The 19240-nt window shown below is 38.6% G+C and overlaps 1 protein-coding gene across 3 annotated transcripts in view; it reads left to right on the plus strand.

Annotated features, from left to right (window-relative positions):
• The window catches only part of TFEC (transcription factor EC), a 149855-nt gene that overhangs the window by 26746 nt on the left and 103869 nt on the right, over positions 1-19240 (plus strand). For all 3 annotated transcript variants that reach the window (XR_013939641.1, XM_080556476.1, XM_080556478.1), the window contains exon 2: positions 15488-15734. Coding sequence is in view for 2 of the 3 variants with exons in the window: in XM_080556476.1 (XP_080412602.1) it covers positions 15534-15734 (201 nt within the window). In the remaining variant the exon portion in view is untranslated. The remainder of the gene's footprint in view (positions 1-15487; positions 15735-19240) is intronic.

Raw genomic sequence — 19240 nt, forward strand, 5'->3', positions numbered from 1 at the left:
TTACAGGTACTAAAGAAGATATCCGTTGGTACCAAAGCAACTTTTCCCATGTGTATTAGTATTGCTGGATTAAATCCAGTATACACCACATATTGGATTGCTCCTTAACATCTTAACTAAGTGAAAACAAACCATTCCATTTAAGTACCACTGAGCAGTGCTTGACAAGCAGCCATTTACTTCTATGTACACTGCTGTGCACTGTGTAAAATAACATGTTGTGTTATCATGCCATGCGTGCTTTCGGACCTTGTCAGGACTTACGAAAGGTATTTTATGAATATAAGTGAGAGATATGGAAGTCCTGTCTAGGTGCTGTAAGCTGGTATGGAAGTGATTTTGCAATGGTAAGTTCGTTGTTATGTTAAGAAATTACAAGTGCTACCACAGAAAGTCGTGAGACCTTATGTGTTGCTGAGTTATTTTTTGGATGAAACATAAATTTAAGATTGTGTTTCATTGTAATCACCACAGATTGCACGGCAATTTTAGCAGGAGTAGGAATGCTAGGTGCTGTGTCTTAACCAAACTCCAGATGAATTGGTTAGATTTTGCTATTGTAACAAAATATGTGGGGTTTCTCACTTCCTGACCTATTCTACAGTGCTGTAAAATGTTGCTACATATCACAGGTTGTCTTGTATTAGCATTGTTAAAAATGACTCCCATATCCATAAATCATTTGCTTAAGTAATTTATTCATAAAACATACTCTGGTTTTGAGTACACACATACAAGTCCCTTAGAAGGAATTGTTTTGTTCATAAATGATAGAGACCATTCTAAAGTGTATTTCCATAAAGAACCCATTACTGATAGACACCTTGAGGCAGATGAGCATGGGGGATCTTAAATTACAGCATTCTGTAAAAAAAGAGCAGCTGTAAATAACACAGAATAAATCTTAAGACCTCAGTGACTGGCAATTCTTCTATTGACACCTTGATGTTTACTTATGGTACAACAGCGTGTGTGTAATCAATCACTTAATTAGGTCCAAGGTTTCTCGAGCATCAGGACAGGAGCACTGAACTCCAGTTCCCTCAGCAGAGAGCAGCTGGATGGCATTTGGTCTTCTCTCCAGAGTAATTCTGCTTGTCCTCAGGGCCCCTCTGCACGTTGCTTCAATGCAGCCCTGATGGTTCATGCTCAAAGGCTGAAAGGTGAAAGAGGAGAAAATCTTTTAGAAATCTAATAGAAGCAACCTAATAGACAGTCAAAGTGCAATGAGGCAAGGGCAGCACGGTGCTTGAAGGGGCCCTGGTATGTGAAGGTAAATGGCCTTCTACTCTGTCATAAGACTCAGTAATTTAGTAGGCCAAACTTCAGTTTTGTGGCAGTTATGGGAAAATAAACTGTATCCCAAAAGAAGAACAAAAGGGAAACTGAGTAGAAAGTATCGTCCTGTTATCCTTGCCAGTCCAGCATGGAAATAATACTACTCAGGAAGAATAAAAAGAGAAGAGAGAGACCCAGAGGGAAAGCAAATAATGAAACATGTAAAGAATGTACCAGATCCTCATAACTGACACTATTAGCCCGATGCTGCCAATTTCATACTCAAACTGGTAGATTAAGCATAGCAACTATGCATCAGTGGTGGCATTTATTAAAGTCTCATCACTACGATTTTACGTCCTGGTCTTTGGACTCATTTAAATGGTTTTAGCTGTCTGTAGGCAGCAGGTTTGATCCTCTTCTCTTGAACTTTGAGTCTCAGTCTGTGGCTGACTGCTGGCTAGTTTGTTGCCACACACATACCACATCAGCGTCATCTGCTGTGAGGAGAGAGGTGGCGTTTGTTTGTATACCCTTGCAATCCTGCTGCAGAAAATTGTCCTACCTATATTAAAGAAAAAGTTTCAGACAGTTTTCTGTTTCTCTTTTTGTCACCTTTGCAGACACATATCCAAGTTTTAAAACCAGGATGTGTGCCCTGCACGTAAACCCTTGTTCACCATCTGAGCTCTGAATATGAGTAATAAGAAACTGTGTATAGTAGCCACAATCCCAAAGTCTTTTCAGCTACCTGGGGAGACAATTTTCTCTACATATGCCATGACTCTTCAGAGTTGAGAAGGCAAAAATGAAGCTTGTATAACTAAAGGAAGGTAAAAACATCAGGTTTTTATTCCCCTAAAGTGGTTTGCTGTATTCACAAAATGATATTTATAATTTTGTCCAGGTTAAAGTTTGACACTTTTTGCAGATGTTATAACTTTCTTGTAAGGAAGCAGCAAAATAGCATATATCATTTTTACAACATCATAGATCAGAGTAGAATTATGAGAGATCAAGTGTCCTGAGAAGTGAGCTCTGTATGCAGAAGTATATATCAGCATTCACTGCATAATATAACTCAGCACTGAGTTTATCCATGCATCTCCCTATATCAGCACCTACCATGAGGGAAAAGAGATCTAAGGCCAGCAGAAAGACATCACAAATAAATAAATTTGTCAGGATAGGGCACCCTCAAAAGGTGATGTTATGCTCAGTGCCTAAAGTTGTTAAATTAGAATACAAATTATTGTGAAACATTTAGGTGGAAATATTTGGGCTGCACTAAAACTTTTCAAAAATATCTATATACTCTGGCAATAAATTTTGTTTAGATTGTCTGAAATTTTTAACTTGTGTGATTGTTTCTGAACTAGTGACAGTTTCTGTCTCATTCCTGGACATGGTCACAAGCTAATTTTTGTATACAAGTGAACATTTCTGTAGAAGTAGCATCATCATTTCTGAGAACAAGATTATGGGAAAAAACATTAAGTCAGTGTTAAAGCTTTGTATAGCTCTTTACTTGAAAAGTAACTGTGCTACCATGACGTGGAGGTGGTACTTTACATTTACCCAGCAGACTATTGGGAATCAGAAGGCTCTTATGATTATTTATTTTAAATTCCAGATTATTAGATTAAATAGCTGTATATTGTGTATAATCTCTTGAGGTTTGTTAAACTGTAATGACAAACCTATTGTATCCCTTTGAGCATTGCTCCAGCATATATTTGCAGAGGCTAAGAAACAATTTTTATGCAGCTGATCTTTTGCCTGCTGGAGGTCACAAAAACAAGATCAAAGAGAAGATTCAGCTTCATTTCCAGGGCTCCCCTTGGTACAGAGACAGGGAAATAGAGAAGAACTCAGAAGCAGGAAAGCCAACTATTGAAAAGTTGGAAAATGTCAGGAACTTAAAACTGGCCAGCAGGTATTCACACTGTGTAGTTTAGGCTGACTGCTGGAGGAATTTTTATGCTCTTAATCTTGTTTAATATGTAGCAACTGTGCTTCTGGTAGCTGGTCTGCTGCACACCTTATTACAGAGTCTTCAGTAAAAAGGTGAGGATGACAGGATTCTGCCTTGCTCTCAGTACCTGTGCTGGGCTGCTGCCAGGCTACCACATGGTCTAGAGCATGATGACCTGTTATTTTTTCATATACAAAGATCACTTTTAATGTATCAGAGTTCAAGGCCTCTTTAGGACACCAGGACATAGCTATTCATGTAATTGGCAGCCTTTATCAACCATATTTGCTCATTCTTTTTGGCATTGTTTCCTCTTCCCCTCCTCCCTCAACATTTGGCACTGAAAAGTTTAATATTTGGTGTAAAATACAACCGTATGTATTCTTCAGAGATACATCTCCTAATAAGTGTTGTGACTTGTTGCAAACAATTAAGGTATTTTTGTTTGTAATGTGCATTTTTTTTTCATAATGCTTTACTCCCTCAAGTTATGTGGTTACATTGCAATCTGATTTATTCTCTCTTCAAAAAACAATTTTTAATTAAAAAAAATTAAACTCGTTATGTTTTTTTTTTGTTTTTTTTTTTTGCTTGTTTTATGAAATAACATGATTTGCTGTACAGTTACTGAGCTCAATGGATTCATATCTGCTTTAGGAATGAATCATAGAATCATAGAATCGTTAAGGCTGGAAAAGACCTCCAAGATCATCTGGTCCAACCATCACCCTACTGCCAATGTCACCCACTAAACCATGCCCCAAGCACCAAGTCCAACCTTTCCAGATGCTTTGGTTAAGGAGAAACTGTCAAAATTACCTAATCTGGATCTGTACTCTGTACTAGCTGAAGTGTATTAAAAGGTCTATGAACATTCAATTTATCCAGAAGACCCTTATTTGATCACAGATCATGAAGAACACTGCATTACATGGCACAGGAGGCCTTAGGGTCCATACTGAAGAGACAGCCAGAGCTGCAGCAGGCCCAGCTTGGATCGGGAAGCAGCCAGTCCCCACCCTCGTGGTGCTGAGGCATCCCCAGCATCATAGCAGTGGAAGCTTCTGGATGAAAGTGGAGCTCCGGAGGGTACCACACATTAATGAGATGCTTCTGTGCTGTGTGTTACTGTGCTGTCAGTGCTGAGGTGTCCACTGATGGCCTGTGGGAGGCCTGGGCAGGTCATCTGTGTTCTGCTAAGACAATGATCCCCAGAGGGATCCAGAGTTGGTGTTCCTGGCAGTCCGCCTAGTTTTGATCAAGAAGATGGGTGCAGACTGTCAGCAAAGATGGGCTACCTTGTGAGGTAAGCTCTGGGAAGAGAGATGGGGAGGGCTGTCTGGAGCCTTTCTCACTACCTCTCTGCCACATATAGCCCATGGCATTTCAAGTAAACAAACCCTGCTGCTTTGCTGAATCAGGAACTGCATGACATAGTGTCAAAACATAGGAAAGACAGGTTACTTCTTCCATCTGTCTGGGTTGGACAGGACACTTTTGCCTTTTAACAATACCAAGTGTATTAATGAAAGCAACATATGTTTATTTATTATAGGTGGTGGAGGGCATTATTTTTTTAATGCAGTTATGCATTTCTTCAAGCATGCGTCCCTATAAGCTGTATTATTAATATGCATGTTTGTATGTTTTCAAACATAACCAGCTGTATTGATTAGTGAATTATATAAATTGAAAGAAATAATAACCTAAATTAAAGAGCTATATCATTCATTTCTGACAGCTAGATTGCTGGTGAAATTTGTTTCCTTCAAATAGCCTTGAGGAGCCCCCTCCTGAAGGCAGAACTGCACAGTGGAGTGGGATCATCTTGTCCCCTGGCAGCCCTCACACAGGAGAGTTGCCATTGAACTGATAAATATCAGATCTGGTTTTGGCTTCATGGGCTCGAAACCTAAACTTCAGCATATAAACGGATCCCTCCCAAGCTAAAAAGAGAATTCACAATCAAATTCAAAGTCAATATCCAGTCTAATCATTTACAACAATTACAAAATATTTGAAGAGATGCCTATACTTCATATTCATATTCCCTAATGTTTTCATTAACAAAAATGACAGTATTAATGAGCATTTTAATATACTAATTGGTCATGCACCATCTTCATTTCCACTCTGAGTGCTGTAAGGCAATGTTTCTCAGTTATGAGCTGTGTTGCTACTGTATAAGATAGCAAGAAGTGATTTATGAAATGATTGCAAAAAACCCAAGTAGAATTTACAGATACATTTCCATATATGTAGATAGAAAATATAGAAAAGAAGAAAATATAGGAATATATTTTCTATGGGAAGAAATATAAGGAAGAAGAAAATATAGGAAAAAAAAGAATGTGGAAAATTTAACATGAATTTTAGACTAAGAGGTAGGTGGTCTGATTTAAAATAAGATTTATTTTATTTTATTTTATTTTATTTTATTTTATTTTATTTTATTTTATTTTATTTTATTTTATTTTATTTTATTTATTTATTTATTTATTTTGTAGTATAGAGAATAGATTAATGGCAAGGACTGGGGGACAAAGACTCTGAGGAGCTAAAACTCCTGGGAGGTTCTGAACAGCCTCCACCCTGGCAAATACCGTGACAGATAAAGGCATTCAGAGTTGGTGTCCATTAATTATATTAGTTACAGCTAGAATTTCTGTTGTCTGTTACCATGATAAAATGGCCCTTCAGAAAAGTTATTGGGGTGCTCTGCCCTGTAATCCTGTATCTGTTATTGATTCCAAAGGCAGGAAGACACATTGAGGTGGAATTTTCAAAACCTTTTATTGACTGAGGAGCTCATGCCCTACTGAAAGGCAATGAGACTTCTGCTATGGAAGCAAGCTATTTGGATTTATACCACAAGATTATGTTAGCTAATAAATGTAGATTACATTGTAACCACTTGTGGCTCTAATGCATTTTATCTTGGGGGGAAGCTGTACATGTTTTTGCATGAATTTGCATGTACACATTCAAATAACACAACAGAAGTTGAAAAGAACATTGCTATATAAAACCAAAGCAGTGCGGGCTATGCCTTCTTAAGATAATACTAGTGACATAAGAATTTTCTAGTTATACATTGGAAAATAGAACAAAATAACTCGATTTGCAGAAGACTTTGTGACTATCCTGTGAGCGTATTTCCATGTTCAGCCCAAGCTGCCACATCTTTGTCTCTGCAAAGTTTGGGTTGGCCAGAAAAATACCCTAGAGGTTACTAGGCGGGTTCACAAATATGCACTAGTAAGCACTAGTACACAACTAGTACACAGCTTTAAGCACTAGCTTAGGAAAAAAAAAGGGTTCTGGAAACCTAATATATGTTGTAACATGACAATTTATCTGCTGCTTTGTTGTTTTATGTTACCTCTTCCTTACATGCGGTTTCTGTGGTGTTATGCTATTACTGAATACCATTAGCAGTGACATGGAGAACAGGAGAAGATTTCAGTGGGGTTATTAAGTTCTGACAGGGTTGGACCACATTATCCTCAACATAAAAGCTACTCCTACTGAATCTCCCCCCAATATAATTTTGAAAACATTTAAAGACTCCTTCTTGAAATGCAATTCCTATTAGTCTTCTGATGTGTTTCCTGTTTGATGCTTTCTTTCCAAAAAAATATTAGTTTTGAGAGGAAACATGAGGCTGAGACATTTACTACTTTTATAATGACAAAACCAATGTTTTATTCTTTGTTTTATCTGAGAATATTCATGGAACTTCAACTAAGACATGCAGAATTGGATTTCATGAGATTATGCATACTGAAGCAGAGCTCCTGATGTTGCCATTGATTCCCTGTGGGACTCTGGACATTATCTTCATCCCCAAATCACACAATGGTCTTAGTCACTTTACCCATCAATAGCTAAAGCAGTCATCCTTCCTCTTAGGCTTAGAATGAGGTATAAATATATTAATGTAAGCCTAGCACTAAGGTGACTGTGCCACTAAAAACCTCACACCCAAACAAGAACAATAAATAAATTAAAAAAAAATACAGAAAAAATGAACATTGATGGGCCCCAAGTTGCTCTGCTACTAGGAAAATGTATCTTTATAAGGAATAATGTGTTTTATACTATCTGTGCTCTGAATTTAGCATGCATCTTCATTTTCTAAAAGAAGGCAAGAAACACTTATTTTTAATCTCTCTTTGTTTTAGTGATTCCTGTACAACACTTTTTCTGGTTTTTGAAAGCTATGTCAAGGCCAATTCATTCCTGGTTTGTGCTCTCTTTATGGCACAGAGAAAGCAGAAGCTGCATAGCTTGTTAAGGATCTACAGATATGACACAAAAGTTCATTCTGGAAGAGAAACCAAATTATTTTCCTGGCCTAGTGTTAACATTAAAACTTGATGAAATTTGTGACAACTGGTTACCTAAGGGATTTTCAGCAGCTATTAATATATATATATACTAATATATATATATTATATATATATATACGCATATCTTTGGTAAGGCTAGTATTGCTCTGGTGCAGTTGAGCCAGATTAATAAATTAGTTTAATTAAAAATATTAATGATGTACATTGCAAGGGAAACAACACCATCTCCCCAGAGATGCTCTTTTCGGGTTTATGATAAGATGTAGTAATTTGCTGTAGTGGATTGCACCAGGTATTTTTCTGGCTCAGTACCCTGTCTCCAACAGCTAGCAGTAGCAGAAGCCTAGAAAAGAGTCAAAAGATATCTCCAGGAAGTGATCATACTTCTCCAGGAAACAATCCCAACTTCAAGCAATCTGTGGCTCAGCTAATTCCTGAGCCAGGAGTGTGGTGTCTTTGCAATTAATAGTCCTTGATGTTTTTCCATTAATTATCACAATGACTTTTCAACCTATGTAACTTTTTCCTCTCACTATAATCCTCTGACAAAAAGTACCACAGTTTAGATATCATTGACATTTTTTCCTTTTGTTTGTTCTGATCTTGCCCTGTGATCATTTCGTCATGGACATGATGGTTCTATTTTTTAACAGACATAAAGTACAAAGTATTTTCTTTTCACCTTCTCTGCGCCATGCAGGTTTTGTACATATCTTTATCATGTCTTTTCTGAGATGCCTTTCCTTCAGGATGGAGGATCTTTCTGTTAACTTGATTCTCATGAAGCCATGGTATATTTTCAGCTACCTACATTTATCTTTTTAACACCTTGTCTGTTGCTGCTGTGTTGTTTCTACATGGATAGACAAGAATGACAGTATTTGAGGCATGGATACACTGTGAATTTAGGCCATGACATTGCCTTGTTTTCTGTGTTGTTTCTAATACTCTGTCTGTTTGTTTGATTGCTATTAACCATTGCACTTAGTGTTTCATAGAATTATCTTTTGGCTTCAAAATCCTTTCCTAAATTGTAGCAGCTAGTTTCATAAGAGTGTATGCCAATAATGTACACAGTTAGAGATGTGTTCCCCTAAGTACATCACTAAATTTTTGCTGACATTGAATTTCATCTGCCATTTTTTTAACTGTTCAGTCAGTGTCACCGGACCCTTCACTTATACCACTCTCGATAACCAACAAATTGTGTTACTTCCCACTCTACAGTTTTGACAGACTATTTCTGAACATTTGGTGCATCCAGTGATAACCTCTGGGATTTTGCTAATAACATTCATTGAGAAAACTGACCATTTACCACAACTTTTTGCTGTTTTTCAACATGATATTAATACTGCTGCATGTATTAATATCACTGCGTTTAAAAAAACCAGTTTTTTAGTTTCCATCAAGGCACTGAATTTTCCTGAATACCTTCAAATGTTATAGATTTCTTTGGGTCTAAGTTATTTCACAAGCATTATTTTCTAACGCTGACAATAATTAAGGAAAGACTGGAACTAGCCAGACAGCAGTGAGGCTTTTGGTAGGATCTTTGTTTCTATGTGAACAACAATCAAGAAAAAAACATGTTTATGCATGAAATCCTGTTACTGCTGTACATGTAAGACCTGCATTTTCAAGAAGTCAATGGCAGGGGACTGTACATTTCCTTTGGCTGCTACTCCAGCCTGATTCGTTTGCTGTAGTGACCTCTACACTTACTTTGCCTTTCAGTGTCTTAAAATTTAGTTTTCTGTGCAGACATTCATACTGAATGCTGAAAAGAAGATACGTATATATTTATAACAATAAAAGGGAAAGAATTTCTTAACTGTTATGGGCTTCTGATATTTTATTAGCCAAGCCTACTTTCACCCTCACCCTTACAGGTCTCTCTGTGGTAGCTCTGAGCTCTGTGGATCTTGTAGACAAATGAAGGAAGCATCTGACTTAGAGCCTTTTAGAATCAAAGAAGTATGAGAGGGAAAAGACCTTCTAGGTCATTTTGTCCATCCCCTGCCAATACAGGTTCATGACCTACTGTACAATAACTTCACTAATATTTTGCCAACTCTCTATTTAAACAAATCAAATGAGGGGGGTTATACCACTTTCTCTGGGACAGTGTATCCTCGTTGCTTCATATTGTCTATAGAGAACTTGTGTGATAGTGATATTCTACTTAATATTCTTAATATCACCATAATGACAAGGGTAACTTATTTTTTCTTGTAATAATTTATCTCCCAGTGTTCATATTTTTCACATACATCATGTAAAAGGCCCTGTATTTGTCACGTAATTCTTTCCAGCTTGCTTTGTAACTCAGTCCCTTAGTCTCTTACTGAAGTTTGCTGTTCAACTTAATTCTTTTTTTTCTGGTATAGGCTGCTCAAAACTATGCATAATACTCATTAGATTATTCTAGGCATGGTAGTCAGCTGTTAATGTTCTACAGCAAGGCTTTTGCCTGAGTCATAACGTGATGCATCTGGATATGTAATTCCAAATCTCATGGGCATCCCCTTTATAGCTTAATGCAGTTCTTTGACCAGTTCTCATTCTTGCTTTTTATTGCACCAATATACCTTTTACACACTGCTGAAATTCTATTTTACTGAATCAACCTTCCAATTCTCAAGTAAGCCTGCTTGTTCATTATCTTCATCATTTCATATTCTAACGCATCCTACTTATTCTCCCGTACCCTTTTGTAAAATGTAAAACTTTTTTTGCAGGATTTCTGTATCTTATATTTTACTTAAACTAGAAATAATAATAATAATAATAAAAGCCTGATTTTGAGTTACATAAATGGTATTGAAATTTTTAAAATCAATTTAATCTTTTCTGGAGCCACAAAAACTGTACTGCCTTCAACATAAATATGCATTTTTTTCATTTGCATTGCTACAGATCAGAGTTAAGGTCCTTTGTATATACTGACTGAATATTTCAAAACCAATATATATTTAGCTTTAATTTAAGCATAATCTTCACACAAAATTCTTATGAGAGGTTTTTACTCTTAAATATATATATTTTTAATTTTAACCCAACAATATATATATATATTGTTTCCATTGGAATTCTATTTGTAAAGTATTGTACAAATGATGCAAGTTAAGTTGAATTTTATTTTTAAAGTACTGTTTAACTTGATTTTTACTTTTTTAATTGCAAAAAATGCTGAGATAAATGAAACTTTTATAAAGGGGAATACACTTGAAATGCCTTGTATGTCTTTTCTAAATTGGATTTGTATGTAACTATCCTCCAACAAGCATAACTAAGGGATCATAAGTGTTCATTCCTTTATAAGCAGGGATTTCTTCACTGTCAAATGTTGCTCCAGGCAAAAAGTTGGCAAACAAAGAGTTAAAAAAAGTCAATGATTTGTGAAGAAATATGGTCCTCAATGTGTACAAAAATATTATCTATGGTTTTAGATGTCTTTTATGTTTTTATTGCTCAAAAATAGATTTTTTTTTTTTTATTGAACATTTTCAGCCTTCCATTGACTGAAATAGATGACTGCCTTAGGGCATTTTTGAAAGGGATAACTAAAAGAAAAATGGCTAAACTCCTTTTTTCAGAATTGCTGCTCTGCATATCCAGTAAATTTTTTAATACAAAGACATACCAGTCAATGGGGAGTTTTGCTTGTGAAAGGACTGTAAGAATAGGTTCTTAGTATGCAAGTGTGCCAACCAAACAGGCACGATAAGACTGCAGTGGCCAGGAAGGGGTAATCACAGCCATCTTCTCAATTTTCATATTTGAGAACGTCTCAGGTGTCCACACTGGAGTAGTTTGGATTAAACAGTAGGGAGGGCCAGTGAGGGAAGGAAGAGAAATTGTTCACACTGCAGAACAGCTAGGAAGTCCTGCTAGCTAGTCGCATGGTCTAGGCAGTCTCATGCTCAGACACAAGAACAAAGTGACCTTCCTCAAACATGGGAAGACTTGGGTTTTTGCAGAGCTTTAATATGAAGCTGACTATGCACTTGCCTGCAAAGCAGGTCATTGATCCAGGCACAGCGGATCAAAGACTCTGAGTCACCCTCACACTACTCTGCTTTTACACAGTGTCCACACTGCCAAGCCAAGGCACAAACAGTCTAGAAGATGCTGAATGCCCACCTATAAAAGAGACAGCCACGATACTGGGCTTTTGTCTGAATCATGGGCTTGGCTTCTAACAGAAACAGAGAAGAATATTGGCACAATCTGATGTCCTGCCATCTTTTGCATTGTATAGGGAATGTATTGGATCAGAATCAATGATACAGAGTCCTGCTCCTGCTTCTGCTGAAGCTGGAGGCGATTACACCAGGTACAAGTGCAAGTGGCACTCCGTAATTCAGTTTTCTTTGACAGAAGAAGAAAAGCACAAGATAGATATGCTCAGGTTGAGAACAATTCTTAATAAAGAGTCCCTCATTATCTTTCCTGTAGGTGTCATTTAAGTACTGGAGCCTTCTGTTCTCGAGGCTAAATGCCCTCAATGTTCTCAGCCTGTCTTCGTAGGAGAGGTGCTGCAGCCTTTGATCACCTTCATGGTCCTCCTCTGGACTTGTTCTTAGTACTTCCTTGTCATTCCTGTGCTGGGGGCCCCAGAGCTGCACACAGTGCTCCAGGTGGGGTCTCACAAGAGCAGAGCAAGGGGGAAGAATCCCCTGCCTCACCCTGCTGGCCATACTGCTTGTGATGCAGCCCAGGACACAGCTGGCTTTCTGTGCTGCGAGAGCACATTCCTGGCTCATGTTGAGCTTTTCATCCACCAGTACCACAAGGGCTGGGCTGTGTACAAAAGACCTAACCATTTACTCTTTGAGGCTAAGAAGTTGCATTAGCAGTTAGGATATATAGCAAGTTTCTGTTCTTTATTCCTGAATCAGCACAGATGACTTAGTTAAACTGTTCATCACCTTTCTTTTTTTGCTTGTATCTACTAGAAGAGGCTTCTCTGTGAAGCAGTGATGTAGTCTTTGCGATATATTTACATCAGTCTCAGCAGATCTGAAAGAATAAAGCCAGGTCCTTGTCCTGACGTTTATTCTGGACACTCAGACATTGCTCAGTGCAGAATTGCAGAGGTCAACATTGCTGGAATAAATTTTAGAAGTGACGTTTATTAGTGCATATTAGCCAGTAAGAAATGCATTGGCAAAGCCTTGATCAGAAGAAAAGATCTTAAAGGCTTTGTTCTTCTCCACTGATACTGTTACTCTCCACTGATACAGTTACCACCAAAAACATTCTATATGCCTAAAATTTTTTGCTATGTGTTTGGATATGTATTGACATGCTAGCTCATAACAGATGCTTAATGGCTATTATGGTTTAACAGGTTTGTAACATTCACTTAAAAAAAAAAACAAAAAAAAAACAAACTAAGCAGGTATTTTCATAACAGAAAAAATTCTAAGCAGCAGAAAGACAATGCAAATTAAAAAAATCCTGTTTATATACTCTGAAATATTGGCTAAGTTCATAAGTTCCATTTTACATTGAATCTGGAGAGGGACATGAAAAACAGCATGAAGAGTTTCTACAGGTAGATGAACAGCAAAATGAAGACTAAGGAAAATGCAAAATCATGCTGAACCAGTCCGATAGCCTGATAGTGACATGACAAGCTTGGTAAACAAGAGGAGAACAGTGGATGTTTTTAGTTTTACTTTAATAAGATCTTTGAAGCTGCTTCCTGAATATCTATATAGACAAACGGAAGTATGGACTAGAGTAGATAATGAAATGCATTCAAAACTGACAGACATGCTGGGCTCAAAGGGCTATGATCAGTGGCACAAAGCCAACCTGGCTGCCAGTAACTAATAGTGACCCCTAGGAGTCAATACTGGGCCCAATGTTGCTTAACATCTCCGTTAATGGCTCAGATGATGGGATAGACTGCAAGCTTGCAGACAACAGAGAACTGGGATGAGTGGTCATTATACCAGATGGTTGTGCAGACCTTCAGAATGAGAATCTGGAAAAACAGGCTGACAGAAATACCGAGAAGTTCAACAAAAAGTCAATGGCAACTTTTGCTCCTGGGGAGGAATAAGTGTATGTGCTGGTGCAGGCTGGGGGACGACTGGCTGGGAAGGACCCCTGCAGAGAACGCCCTGGGGGTCCTGCTGGAGGATAGTGGGTGAGCAATGAACCTGTACAGCAAGGCAGGCCAGCAGCCTCTTCTGGGCTCCACCAGGAGCAGCATCATATCACCTGCAGGTTGAGGGTGTGATCCTGCTCCTCTGCTCAGCACTGGGAAGGCCACAGCTGGAGGACTGGGTCCAGTCCTGGGTTCCGCAGTATGAGGAGGACGTGGATGCAAAGGAGTGAGTCAGCAAAGGGCTGTGAAGATGCTGAAGGGCTTGGAGCAAGTAAGCTACGTGAAGAGGCTGTGAGCCAGACTCTTGCTGGTGGTGCCTGGGGACAGGCCATAAATCAATGGGCACAAACTGAAATGGGGGAAATTCCAATCTGACAACTGACAAAAAAAAAGCTATTGTGAGGGTGTCTGGGAAGGCTCTCAGGTCTCCATCCTTAGAAGTCCCTTCTAACTTTGTCCATTCTGTGACTCTGCTTTTCAGACCGTTCATTGTAACATACTCTGCAGTCAGTAGAGATTTTTTTTTTCTTTCTTTTTCTCCCCCCCTCCCCCCCTGAGAAAATCATGTAGCAGTTAATAAACAAAAGGCCAGCTCACATCTTTGTGTACCACTTCCCTCATTTTTCTTTCTGTTTATCTGATAGTGCTTTCTCCCAGCATGTGGACCAGGATCTCCTGTCTTATGTTGTTCATATTGCATAAATGCTTACACTGCAGTGAATTAGTGATAGTTCTCAAGCCTTATTTTGCTTCCTGAGGGCAAAGGCTGTACACACCAGTTTAAATGTGCTATTATTTTAAATGGTTGGAGGCTGATCCTACAAACCCTTTCTAGCATGAGTAATTCTGATATGAAGTTTTCTTCCCCTGAGCTATTCATTTTTTGAAAGGGTTACTCTTTGCAGGAACCAATCCTTGTGTTATACGTGACTGTTTAGAAACTGGACTGTGAAAATATTTCTTCTTCTAAACACAGAATGATAATGTGGATGGTTGTTAGCAATGCAATTCCTCCAGCAAACAGGAGTGGTTACTGCATACAGAATCAGTTTTACCTTCACTACTTTTCAAGAGTTTACTTAAATATATTTTCTATCTGTTATAGAACAAGTAGGAAACAGAATGTGGAAAAATGAAGGTTTCTCATATCAATTGTGGTCTTTTTTTTTTAACTGGCAGTTGTTCCTGTTTTCAAGTGTTTGTTTCTACTTTAATGAGGATACGAACTTTCATCCAGTGAGAAGTGTGGGTCACTTTGTTAGCGCACTTGCACACACCAAGGCAATATACCAGCTGGAAATTTTGACTTTTAGCTGAATTATTTTTCTCCAGCAAATGGCTTTCCTTTTGACATATTTTAATGTACTTGCACACTGAGAGGAAGAGTGGGTGAACAGAAAACAGGCTGTTTTATTAACCCAGCAGTCACCTTTGAGATTCATACATGTCCACTTTTTTCTCGCCTTTGTACCTAATCCCAAGAGACTGGTACCTGGCTTCCCTTGGAATAACAAAGTCAGTCACAAACCTCCAAACATGATTGTTAACTGAATGCCAACTGTTTCTTCTCATCTTTTTTTTTTTTTTTTTTTTTTTTTTTTAGTGGTATGTTAGGGATTGTGTCCTTGTGGGTGCCCTATAACCATAACATTAATTTGGTATTATATTTAAGGATTTTTTTTTCTCTTGCAGTAGTAGAGGTACATTGTGCAAGAAATTAAATTGCTGCTTCTATTTTTGTGTGTGTGTGTTTTATAGTGATTTTTTCAGCTCTGCTAATAGTGGAAAGGGAAGAAATAAAGCAATGCTGCAGGCACTGACTGGACTACAGTTTCAGCTCAGAGGAAAGCTACGGGATCAAGAGTGGACAGACAAATACCCTCAAGAAGAAGCCCATGCACGTTATTCACAGTGCCATATGCCAGTTTCACAGTATCCTGGGTTCAATGGCTTTTTTCCGCTGGGAACACACTTTTCATCAGACAAAGCTCCAGCAATCTCAGAGGTACCTATATTATCAACAGACATTTACAAAACCTATTTCTGAATGTTGTGTTATCTGCACAAAGCTATTCTTAATTGTAACATAATTATCTCATTTTGAAGTGCACCTAAATGAAATCCAGGAGGGAGATGAGGGGTAGAACTGTTGGGGTTAACATTTTCTAAAAATTATGTAGGGCAAGCAAATGCTGAGGTATTAACTAACTAGGTCTTGTACACTCCTTGAATCATTAATCTCAGGATCAACTCTCTAATGATCTAAGGCTGACAACACACTCCATCCTCCCTTTGGATAGTGGAATGGCTCTGGAGGTTTCTTTCAGCATCACACAGTGCTTCCAGGGAGCAGCTAGAGAGCAGGAGTGGGGCTGAATGCTCCCATGCCCCATGGAAGGGCAGGCAGCTTCTCATGACACGTGGAGAGGGGGAATGCTGCCTCCTGGTAGATCTATGTCTGGCAGATGTTTTTTAGTGTCAGCCGTTCATGAATGTATGTTATCAAGCACTGCTGTTGACAGCCTGGGGTGGTCCAGGGTTGAGGTCTGGAGTTCCAAGTCCAAGGAAGAGCTGTGGGGAAGTGGCTTGGTACAGTGGTCATGGTTCTGCACACAGGTGTCGGGGCAGCATTGCATGGGCTGCTCACTCCTCTGACTCAACAGGGCATGTGCAGGGTTGCAGAGCAGCCTCTTGTCAGCCACACCATTTCTTGTGAGCTGTGCACTGCGGAAATGATGTTTAAAAAACATTCCTGAACAGATCAGGTGATGCCACCATATTTCTTTCTGTCAAAATTGGAAGTAACTGTGGTATTTCAGAAACCACATGGTGGCAGCTGTTGATAAAGGCTGGTACTAGTTTGTTTTTAATTTTTTATTAAACTGAGGAATGCTAAACTGCATCAAGTGGAGCTGCCAAGTAGTCATTTCATAGCTGTTACAACAGGAATGTTCTGATAGCTGGATATCTGATGCATTGACCCTTTCTTTCTCATTTAGCACTGGGAAGGAAAATAATAAGATAAGTAGAGAGCTAGCTACTATCCAACCTCTGAATCCAACAATAAATATTTTAAGCCTTTGTCTGACTGCTAATAAACTTTCCCTTCAATTCTTGCCACTCCCTTTCTCTTCTGGGCTCCCTCCACTCTCCTGTTCCTCCAGTATTCCTCAATGTAGCCTGGGGAAAAGAAGTTTAAGAAAAATAATAAAGTTTTTATTTATTCCTTACAGACTTTTTCTGCCCCTGTGGGCATTTGTCTGCCTGTCTGGCTAATGTGTTGTAATGAATCTGCTCTGCCATACACATATGTATCGTCCTATCAATCAGTGAGAGGAAATGCTGAGCATGGTGAGTGCTAACAAGCACTCAGAGGGGTCAGTACACCAATGCACTATACTGGCATGCTACTTTCCCTACAGGCTGCTTTAATTGGGGGAAAATAAATCAGGCAGCATGCATCTGGCACCATGTCTTCTTGCCAGCCTGTCCACTTTGGCAAAATGACCCTCCCCTGCTTCAACTTTCAGGGCAGTGCTAACCCTCACCTGTCTCCTGCTGGAAGGCAATTTCCTCCTAGGGCCTTTGGAGTCCTTGAGTTGGCTGGGGCAGGTTGTGCTGCCAGAGGAGCCTGCTTGCAGAGGCTAGTGGTGACCAAAGGGTGCTCAAGAACCTGCAGGGATAGCACTTTGCAGGTTGGAAATCACATGGCAAAGAAATGGGAAAAGGTGAAGGAAAAGTAAGGAAGGGACTGTGGGGAAAGGAAAGCAAGGAGGAATGGGAAAGAGAAAATATGGAGAGGGAAAGGATAAAAGAACTGGGAGAGAGAGAAATTGGAAGGATTGATGGAATAAAAAAATAAGAGGGGAGGGAAAAAAGGTGAAGAACTAATAATGAAAAAGATGTGGAAAGTCATATAGTGCTGGAGAGAAATACCAGAAATAGAAAAAAATAGTAGAAAAAACTAAATATGTTCCTGTGCACAAGTCAGGGCAGACAGAAAGCAACAACTCCAAAAGAACTCAAAGAAGATCAGGTCATCAGAGGAATTTTTCAAAGACAGGTTTCAGAATTTAGACAAGGAATTATGCCCTATCCATAATTAAGTAGAAGTATTTAAGTTATATTCCTATAGACATGCTGACTTCTACACATGATTTCTTCTCATCCATTTATGGCAAGACAACATGCCATTATGGACAGACTGTCATCACTCTGTAGAAGAATTATGTTTGAGTAAATTTTCTACCAGACGCTTTACAGCAAAGCCAATCTGTCCTTTGTTGGCTGTCTGGAAGGTGAAAAGGGATTTGTTGGGAAGAACAGAGGAATTATAGATCTCTGAGGAGTAATAAAGTCCAAGATGGGAACTCAGGGTTAACAGCATGTAAGGGCAGACCATTATGCCTTTCTGAAAGTCCCCCATTTTCTTTGCATGCACAGAAGTTCTGCTGCTGATAATTGTAGCATATTTGCGTGGCAGTAAAATGATAAAAAATCTTAATGATGTTTTTCACAGCCCAGAGCCAGCACTAATAAGGAATCCATATTGGGTGAAGAGATACCATCAAATACCATTGAGATCATTGAGATACATTACTGCGATCAAGGATTCAGAAATATAGTAGGAAAGGGTGACCCTCGGTATTTTAGAAAAACAGTGCCAAAGGCCTAAGACAGTTCAGAATTTGATTCATTATGAGGCCTCTTCTTGTGACACAAAACCAGCATCCTGATTAATTTCTGTTTTGATAAAAGACAGTTACTTATACTCTCCAGAAAGGTGAAACAACCTCTAGAAGTGTCAGGTGTAGTTAAAGAGATGTCAGATTTTCTCCTGCAGTACCTACAAGCCATATAAACAAAGCAACCTTGGCTTTAGCAAACATCTGGACTAGAGATTGCGTAAGAAAATCCAGAGGAATGTAGGATGGCATTTGTGACTCGAAAAGTGTGACTTCTGCTCTTGAATGAATGACAGATGAGGTGAAGGGCAACGTGTGGTGAGAAATGCCATCCTTCAGTCGGTAGGAAAAGGCCAGGTTCCTACTGTTCGTGATTACACCCTGCTGCCCTTTTCTGAAGAGTGTTCCAATATCCTTGTCAAAGTTCAGCTTGGATAATGACTAGCAACACCTTTTAAATGAATAATGATTTTTTTTAGGAATGGCTTTTATCAAATATTAGTTTTGGTGGAAATGTTAGTGTCCTTTCTTCTCGAAGCAAACAGACAAAGCAAACTAATTTTGTAGTGTCTTCGATCATCACTTACCTTGTTCCCTCCCACATCCTTTAATGGACACTTTTAAGTGGAGGTTACATTAAAAAAAAATAATTTATATATTATATATGTATTATATATATTTTATATACATAAAATGTATACATGTATATATCTATTAATGTATATACTAATGCATATATACATTATAATATGTATAATGTGTGTGTATACATACATGTACATATATACACTTTCTCCAGCCTCTCCCTTCTCCATGGCATGCCTCT

Source organism: Anser brachyrhynchus, assembly GCF_964034855.1.
Source record: "Anser brachyrhynchus genome assembly, chromosome: 1".
Taxonomy (NCBI): domain Eukaryota; kingdom Metazoa; phylum Chordata; class Aves; order Anseriformes; family Anatidae; genus Anser; species Anser brachyrhynchus.